Source organism: Grammomys surdaster, unplaced genomic scaffold (genome assembly GCF_004785775.1).
Source record: "Grammomys surdaster isolate TR1022 unplaced genomic scaffold, NIH_TR_1.0 191, whole genome shotgun sequence".
Taxonomy (NCBI): domain Eukaryota; kingdom Metazoa; phylum Chordata; class Mammalia; order Rodentia; family Muridae; genus Grammomys; species Grammomys surdaster.
The window spans coordinates 1,222,886-1,231,994 of record NW_021604636.1 but is presented as its reverse complement, the minus strand read 5'-3'; the positions used below and the strand labels follow the sequence as shown (position 1 = coordinate 1,231,994).

The following is a 9,109-nucleotide window of genomic DNA, read 5'->3' as shown; positions in this document are numbered from 1 at the left end:
GAGAGAGAGAGAGAGAGAGAGAGAGAGAGAGAGAGAGAGAGAGAGAGGAAAAATACCAACTGTTATTAGAGATCCAATGAATTTAACCCCTAAAAGTGCTATTCTCACTGGGGCACAAAATAAATACAACATAAGTTTATTTTTAGTGACTTTTATTTTAGATTATATTAACAATTTTTAAGTACCAAGTATAACTACAATGTAATTTTTGACAAACTCAAACATTTTGAGCATTCATGGGTCTATGGGTTTTTTCAACAGCATTCATATATTCATGGCTACTTACTCATTTTCTGTGAGCAATTCAAAAATTGCTTTCTTCAGAAAACTAATAACATAGTGACAACATATACTTAAAAATTAATGGCTCCGAACACAAGTTCTAAACCCAGATCAATTACTGACCATCTTTATTTAGTTGCCTCTTTTTCATTACTTCCCTTAACATATGACAAATCTGCTAGTATGGCTGCTTTATTTACATATTAACATTCGATGAATCTGTTAGTATGGGCTGCTTTATTTACATATTAACATTTGATGAATCTGCTAGTATGGACTGCTTTATTTACATATGCATTTGTTTTTCACTCTTTTATAAAACTATCAAAATTCTACAAAGTCGTGCTCAACATTTATGATTGCAAATTGTGACAATTTGAATTTAGAAATAGCCCACTGATTTCTTATACATTTTACACAGTGAAAAGAGACAAAACAGAAAAATAAGATTCTCCTGTTTCACGCAAGCTACATGCATGGATTTGTGGTCACATATGGTTTCTTCTATTTAATGATAACGTATTTTCTGGGTAGTCACCATTCTATGCCGATAGGTAAAATAATTTCAGTAACTAGTAGCTTCCTTGGTAACATTTTATAGTTAGTACAAACACGAATTAACATGAAATGGAGTGTAAGGTTTTTGGTTTTAACTAAATGCTATCCTAGTGTCAAATGCCATTTTTATTCGATAAAATGTCATAAGTAATGATTTTGAAGATAAACACATATGCATATAAAACAGTATTACATTTAAAATTATGTAGTTCAGAATGAAATATGTTCAACATGAAGTAGAAAAAAGAGAAACTTTATATCTGTTCATTTTTTGTAATGCTAAAAAATTTGTGTTGAGGAACCAGTTGCCAACATATTTTAAATTTACAGGAAAGTCAATCACTGTAAAAACATTAATAGTAAATTACAGATAATTCATACCAAACATCCACACGCACTATATCCACAAAAACGGACACTATAGTTATATTTTTATGGGTGTGAAATAATAAAAATTCTGATTTCTTAATTGAATGCATTAAAATCGTCACAAATAGAATGTTTTGTGCAGCTCCCTAATTAAGTTGTCCAAACATATTTTAGCTGCTTGACAGATACACAGTGCTCTGTATTGTCTAGCTTAGCACTGCTTGGCATCTTCCGTTGAAATGTAAAAGTAGCTTCCCAAATCGTTAATGATTAAAGATAGATGTAAACAACCTTCAGTCTTGCATTTAATTTCTTAGCTCCCTTAGGACAAACATTTGGAAAGAGACTCTTCTATAGGGTGCAGGACAGAACACGTAGTGAAAACATGGACAAGTTTTGTTTAATTATCTCTTTTTATCCTAAGTGCTTTGTTTCTTCTCTCCCTCTTTCTATTAGTCATTCTCCTCTATGCCTCTTTCTCTCTCTAGGGGTGTTTAGTCCTGTCTTTGAAACTGGGCAAGAAACGAAGAATATGTTTTAATGACTCATTATATCAATATTTTTGTGTTCCTTTTTAGTTTCAAAGGCAAACTGATGAAGTATGTTTTATATATTTACTTCAAAGTTCTCCCTCAGAATCTCCTAAATAAAGCCTCTTTGTGCTTGTATGGCTCATTGGCCCATCTTTTTCTTTCTTTCTTTCTTTTTTTTCTTTTCTGCGAGGATAAAGTGTTGGAAGAAAGATTTCATATTGCTGAAATAAAATGACTAGAGAATGTGTCAGGGTCATTCATTTTTAACAAGCACTTTAAAAACATAAAGTAGATTCCTAATCCTTGGCCGGATGACTGCAACTATCTCAAAATGCTCTGTTTTACTGATCAAAATATATTTCACACCATGGATTAGACTATTAAGAAGGAAAGGACATCTACATTATTTACAGGGGGAAAAATAGTGCTCCAGAGGATTAATTCTCCATTTAGGAGAGCCATCGGTAATAAAGCAAGCCAACGCGACCCACTCTTTGAATGCCATTTCATTCATACTAAACACCCGGTGAACAGGTATTGAAAGCCTGGTGTGCCTTGTAACTTGGGAAGCTGCCAAACACAGTAAGGCCTGTATTTAAGAGCTACAGTACATACCGTGCTCTAATCATCTGCTCAAACAAGTGCTATAGTATCAAGTAGCTAATTGCGTTTCGGGATAATTCTCATTAAAAAAAGTAAACATGAAATTTGCTTAGAGATAAAGTATGACAAACCAAAATTACATAAGAAGACAAATGTGGCAACTGGCTTTTAGAGGTGAGTCATGAGCTGTCTCATCGGGCAAACTAGATTGGATAAATATGAGTAAATAAGATGCTGTAAATTAATTTTTCTGTTAATAATATTCATATGTTTATATGGAGAAATCTGATACTTATATTTCAAATAGTGTTTCAGGGTCTGTGGTTATTGTATGAACAGAGTGGGGCATAAGACTGGGTAGCTGTTCTCTGTGATACGTGTCCGAAGTTCCAGTTAAGCAATTTTGTGGGAGAATTATGTCAGCACAAAAATGCCAAAGAGGTCCATAAATCAAGGAGAATTCTAATCTATATGAATGAAAGTGATTTCTTAAATAAACAGCCTACATATATTTTTCAATCCCAAGACATTTTATAGATACCTATAAATTGCTTTTGATGCAATGGAGGATAAGTTTCAGCACCTCAAAATATAAACTGAACTCTTTATGGGTAAAGATTCTGACTCCCTAATGATAAGATGTGTTGACACAACCTTCATCACTTATTCCCATTTCTTTTAGAAGGAATTTCATTGCAAAACACAGGTGAAATATTTACATCGAATTTCAAATCATAGTTAATCCTATGTGGGAATGTATGCGTGTATGTCTGAATTTTTATACTCACATGGGTACACATTTACTTAGAATCTAGAGAAAAAAGTGGAGGCAAATGAGAAAATGTTCTACATGGATTTCTGATTTTTTAAAATGATTCAATCACCCTTGATTGCAGTAATGATTATTCCCTGCAGAGTTACACTCACAACTATTAAAGAATCATTTACCAACACAAAAAATAGCCATGTGTAAATGCTGCTTTCTGTTTCATTGGATTGGAGCTAGTGGCTTGCTGCCTTTGCGAATATTTTGATAAAAAGAGTTTGGCATAGACCTCCAAAGAAGAGTCTTATTAACACGAGTGAGTCACCTTCACAGGCTGTAACAGTGTATCAAACCCAAAGTTCTATTTCCTGCTTTCATCTTTCTCTTTGTCTTCCTTCTCTGTTTTGTCTGTTTCATATTTCTCTTGATCTGGCTTTGTGACACTGTCATAGGAAGGTGGAGAGATGGTAGAGGCGGTTGCATCTGTCTTTTCTGGACTTGAGTTCTCATTAACATTATCAAAAACTATATCTTCTTTATTGGGCAAATCATCATCTCTATCTCCATCTTTTATGTATATACTTGATATATTCTTGACGTTTTGCCTAAGGCGGTACCGTCTGTAAGCACGCTGAATGACAGTCGCAGATACATCCTCTTGTTTTCGCTTCAATGTGGTTGTGATGGGTTCGTAGGACACTTTAGAAGGATTGGCTGACATAAACCTTTCTTCCATCTGTGAACGAAGAGAATCCATCTCTCCGCTCTCACCCAGGACCCGCTTTGTAAAAGCAAATAAGATGTCCAGGCAGTGGATGCGGTCTCCACTCACCATGGGCAGGTCCATGGCAATGAGCTGGACTTTGTTTGGCTTTGCGATGAGGAGGGGAGGATCTAGGGCAGCTGCAAAGTCAGAGAGCTTGCAGAACTCTATGAACTGAGTGGCATCAGGGTCGAACTTCTCCCAGACCTCGTAGAACATCTCAAAGTCGTCCTCACTCAGGGGCTCAGTACTTTCTTCAGTGGCAACGCTGAAGTTTTCCAGGATGACAGCGATGTACATGTTCACCACAACGAGGAAGGATATGATGATGTAGCTGACAAAGTAGAAAATCCCCACAGATGGATTTCCACAGTCCCCTTCCACTGAACTTCCTGGGTGGACTTTTTTTGGGTCACAATCAGGAGGTGCGCTGTTGAGGATGGGGGCCAGAAGTCCATCCCAGCCTGCAGAGGTGGTGATTTGGAACAGGCAGATCATGCTGTTGCCAAAGGTCTCAAAGTTGAACATGTCATTAATTCCAGCTTCCTTTTTAACATAGGCAAAGTTGGACATCCCAAAGATGGCATAGATGAACATGACCAGGAAAAGCAGGAGGCCGATGTTGAACAGGGCAGGAAGGGACATCATCAGAGCAAAGAGCAGTGTGCGGATCCCCTTGGCGCCTTTGATCAGGCGTAGGATTCGTCCAATCCTGGCCAGGCGTATGACTCGGAACAGGGTAGGGGACACGAAATACTTCTCTATCATCTCAGCTAGAAACATTCCTGTATTGGAGGGAAAAACAGACAGAAAATGTTTAAAGATCCATGTGGCACAGTATCAGGAATCTAAATAGCTTTATTCAATATTTGATGAATTCAGAATTGCTATTCTATCTTGATTCGATATTTTATTGTACTTGTGACTTTTTTTTCATCTTAGCTAAATTCATTGACACACTCTTCTCTATTTTAGCTGGTAAGATTTTTTTTCATTCTCTTGAGACTAAAGTTTGTGTTGTGAATAGAAAAAGTTATGCTTGCTCATGCTCAAAAATTTATTTCCAGGGCTAGAATGGAGCTCAGTGCTAAAGCTATGAGTAAACTAAATTCTACTAATAAAACAAAAGAGAATCCCTATCTATCTATCTATCTATCTATCTATCTATCTATCTATCTATCTATCTCCATCCATCCATCCATCCATCCATCCATCCATCCATCTAGACTATATATGTGTAAGTAATAAAATTTTCTAATTTTAAACAACTTTTTTCTTTTCTTTCTTTTCCTTCTTTCTTTCTTTTTCTTTTTTCTTTTCTTTTCTTTTTTTGTTTTGAGATAGGGTCTGACTATGTAACCCTTGCCCTTGGAAGGAGATTAGAATTTGCTATGTAAACCCGGTTGGCTTGGAACTCACAGAGATCTGCTTGCCTGTGCATCCCTTGTGCTTGGATTAGTGGTTGGTCTCACTCCATGTTTTATCATCGTTTGATTTTTATGGCTATCAAACTGCATAAATTCCTATTGTGTATTAACATTTAGTGTTTAGTTTCTCGGGATCCTTTGAATCTTTATTTTCACACACTGTTGCAGTTCCCTCACTGCTGTATTTTCAGTCAATAACCACCGCCATACAAAAAGTTTCTCTGATAGTTTTATTGAAATTAAAGATTTATTTCCATGAAAGGTGGTTCCTGAGGCTGGAGAGGTCTCTCAGAGGTTAAGGGTTCTTGGGGCTTTTGCAGAGGATCTGAGTTCTCTTCCCAGGCCCTGTATTTTGTGACTCACAACAGCCTGTAACTTCAGTTCTAAGGGCTCTAACACCCTCTTTCTGGCTTCTGTGGGAGCTCAGACACTTGAAATACATGCACACAGATACACACATACATATGAATAAAAGTTAACAAATCTTCAGAAAGTCTTAATTTCAATGAAGGCCTTTGGAAGCAAGCATAAGATAAGCATTCAATTATTTCAGCTTTTATTTTTATCCTTCACTCTTTTTCATGGACATCTGATACATTATATGGTAAATTTATCACTAGATTTTTAAGCTTATTTTTATTATATGTTTGAATTAAATTTTTCTTCAAATATGTTTTCTATTTTTGGTCAACATTTCAGAAAATTATCAATGTTGATAGGCAATTTATAATTTGACTTTTCTGAACTCCAACTGATTTATTATTATTATTAATTATTATTTTTAAAGTTTGATATTGTCTAACTAGGTATCCTAGGATGATCTGGGACTCCATAGCCTTCCAGTAAAGTCTCCTTAATGCTGGGATTACAGATAGTTGTGCAGTGCCACAGCATCCTGAATGCTGGAATGGCGGATAAGTATGCATGGCCATAGTCAACTCTTTCCCTTTAGAAGTGAGCCATGATGTAATGAGGATAAAATGAATGACTCCTGGGTTTTAATGCATATACCTCCTTGTTTTCTTATTTAAACCTCTAGATAGTATTGCTAGGATAATGCTCTTTCATTGTCCTGACTGAATGGGAAAGTTCCCATCATTACACTTTATCTTGTCACTATGAAATTGCTACTTGAATTTTAATCTGCCTGGAAATATCACATCTGGTGACAAGATTCTTTGAAAACTGGATTTAAGTCATTTGGCATTTTTTTTTTAAATTGTGGTTCTGGATTATATAACCTTTAGATACTTTTGGCCTTGTTTGATTTGCTGTGCATTTTATCCAGCTGTTTCTTCCATCAATAAATTTCAATGTTAAAAATTAAATGTAACCTTAAGACATTAGGCTTTTGGAAATAAAGATAACAGAAAAGAGATGATAGTGAAATAAAAAAACATATAAATAGTGTCTGTGCTACAAATACACAGCTTCTAGATGATAAATAACAGAATTTGATAGACTGATTCAATTATAAGAGATGAAACATGAATTTTTTGACATTTTAAGTCCAGGATGAATTTCAAAAGCAAGCTGGCATCCGTATCAATTAGCCTTGACCCTGCTAAAACTAAAAATAATTGCACATTCTTCATTGGCTTCTAAGATACACCTATGAATAGATGTTTGTAATCAGGTTTCTTGAGGCAGATTTGGAAACCAGTCTCAATGGGAATTCTTTATGACAGACCCAAACCTTTGGCTTTCAGAGCTGGGGTTTGAACTTGGTAATTCTGGCACAGAACTTTGCTTTCCTTCTAAATCTCCTTCCTTCTATCATGCTAGTAATTCACTTGACAGTAAAACGAATCTCGAACACGCAGACACTTCTTAGAACACATGTGGACTGTATCCGAAATTAAGATTTGATTAACAAATGGCCTTACCTACAATGGAGAGGATCACTACCACGAAATCAAAAATGTTCCATCCCACAGTGAAGTAGTAATGCCTGAGGGAGATCAGCTTCAGCACACACTCCCCAGTGAACAGGATAATGAAGACCACGTTGATCCAGTACAAAACATAATCCATGTACGCAGTTTGTCCCTCTTTTTCTACCATCATGGTTACCATGTTGAGGCATATAAGAACCATGATGGTGATATCAAAAGCTTGGTTTGTCACTAAGTCGAATATACATCCTTGGAATTTGTTCTGCAAAAAAACCCAAAAGTGAGACAAAATGCTGAATAAGATTCTAAGCATACAAAGGTTCTGGGAGGAGTTGAGAGAGGGGAAAGTCATGATAAAATACATTGTATGAAAAAAAAATAAAAATATGTTACAAATTTAGGACATGATCATGGTTAGGAGAATGAATATTGAAGATGTGTGTGTGTGTGTGTGTGTGTGTGTGTATGTGTGTGTGTGTGTGTGTGTGTGTGTGTATTTGTATTTACCCCTGGCCTTGGAATTGGTTTTTGTGGTTTCTTAGACCCCAGCTTCTTCATTGCATTATAGTATTTCTTCTGTTCTTCTGTCATAAAAATGTCTTGACCTCCAAGGTAAAGGAATAAAAAAGAAATACAATTAAAACCAGAACCAAAGTGTAGTTCTTTCTTATACTTCATAAAAAGGTTAAATATATAAATATATAGATGATATCCACTTTGCTAACACTTAGGAGCTATACATAAGATGCCTAAGAAGGATTACATAAGTATAAACATGGACATACTGTAACTCAAATACATTGAGTATACACAACATATAATCATGACTGGCTCCACTACCTTTTGATATACTAACACGTTCTATTTTAGCCTATTTGTTGTTATTTTCTTTGCTATCTCTCTTACTAGAAAATATTTGTGCTAGGTAACAGATAGATTAGGAAGATTTTAAAATGTCTTTCACACACTAGCAGATGTTTAGGACTCTAATCACAAGTAAGGTTCTAAAATAGCAACTAAGATAGCACTAATCTTCTATTAATTTATATTTATTTCCCAATGACACCATTTCTTTAATGGAGAAAAAAATACAGACAATTCTAAAACTGGTTTTGCAGTTCTTTATCTATGTCAACATCCATGTCTGTGTCTGTCTTTATAAAGAAGTTGAATTTTTAATTATCCCTCTCTGGTTTTAATATAAATATTTTATTGGATGTCGACATTTTATACTTGTAAATTTCAGATACAAAGAAAGCTACCAGCAATCAATCTTGAGCAATCTGAAAGACTAACAAATAATTAAACAAAAAGAAATGTAGCCACAAAGATCGAACAGCAAAAACTGATGTCAAAATCACAGTTTAATCCTTTCTTCATCAGACAAGAAGAAACTTCAGAAAGGAAGGCTAGAAACTTTCATTACTTCTTGCTTGATACTTTGCTCCCTTCTGAAGGTTATCTATAGTCTTCACAGACTTGTATGGACTCTGCCCTGGTCTTTCCTATTGTCCTTTTAAACTCATAGCATAATGTAGAATAAGGTGTGTCTAATAGATTAATTTCTGAGAAGCTCTGACACCTTTACCTAACTTACAATGTCTTGAAGTTGAGGACAACATGGCTGTGGCTTCCATTTTGTTTTCCTGGTTTAAGTTATATTCGGCTCCATTTTGGGTTCATTTCTTACTGGTCATATTCCTAACAGTAGCCACACTTTCTTTTTCTTAGACTTTATTTACTCTTCCTAGTTCGTCCACAGTCTTTATATTATTCATTTTGGTACTCATCTGATGAGTACCAAAGAGAGTTTATGCTAATGTTAAGAGCAGTCTTGGTCCTTAGTGCTTATTAGTAGTGACTGACTATCCTCACACATCAGAAACCAAACAAAAGTTGGTAACAGAACACAG

General features: G+C 35.4%; 1 protein-coding gene and 1 long non-coding RNA gene across 4 annotated transcripts in view; one reads left to right on the top strand and one right to left on the bottom strand.

The window, feature by feature from the left end:
• LOC114622715 overlaps positions 1-9,109 on the top strand; it is a 111,909-nt gene that overhangs the window by 46,262 nt on the left and 56,538 nt on the right. Inside the window, exon 2 of the long non-coding RNA XR_003711660.1 lies at positions 4,434-4,613. This is a non-coding gene — a long non-coding RNA (uncharacterized LOC114622715). The remainder of the gene's footprint in view (positions 1-4,433; positions 4,614-9,109) is intronic.
• Positions 3,473-9,109, bottom strand: part of Scn9a (sodium voltage-gated channel alpha subunit 9) — an 82,168-nt gene continuing 76,531 nt past the window's right edge. For all 3 annotated transcript variants that reach the window (XM_028769288.1, XM_028769290.1, XM_028769289.1), the window contains exons 24-26: positions 7,704-7,808; positions 7,188-7,458; positions 3,473-4,659 (exon numbers count right to left, since the gene is read on the bottom strand). In XM_028769288.1, the coding sequence (XP_028625121.1) occupies positions 3,473-4,659; positions 7,188-7,458; positions 7,704-7,808 (1,563 nt within the window). The remainder of the gene's footprint in view (positions 4,660-7,187; positions 7,459-7,703; positions 7,809-9,109) is intronic.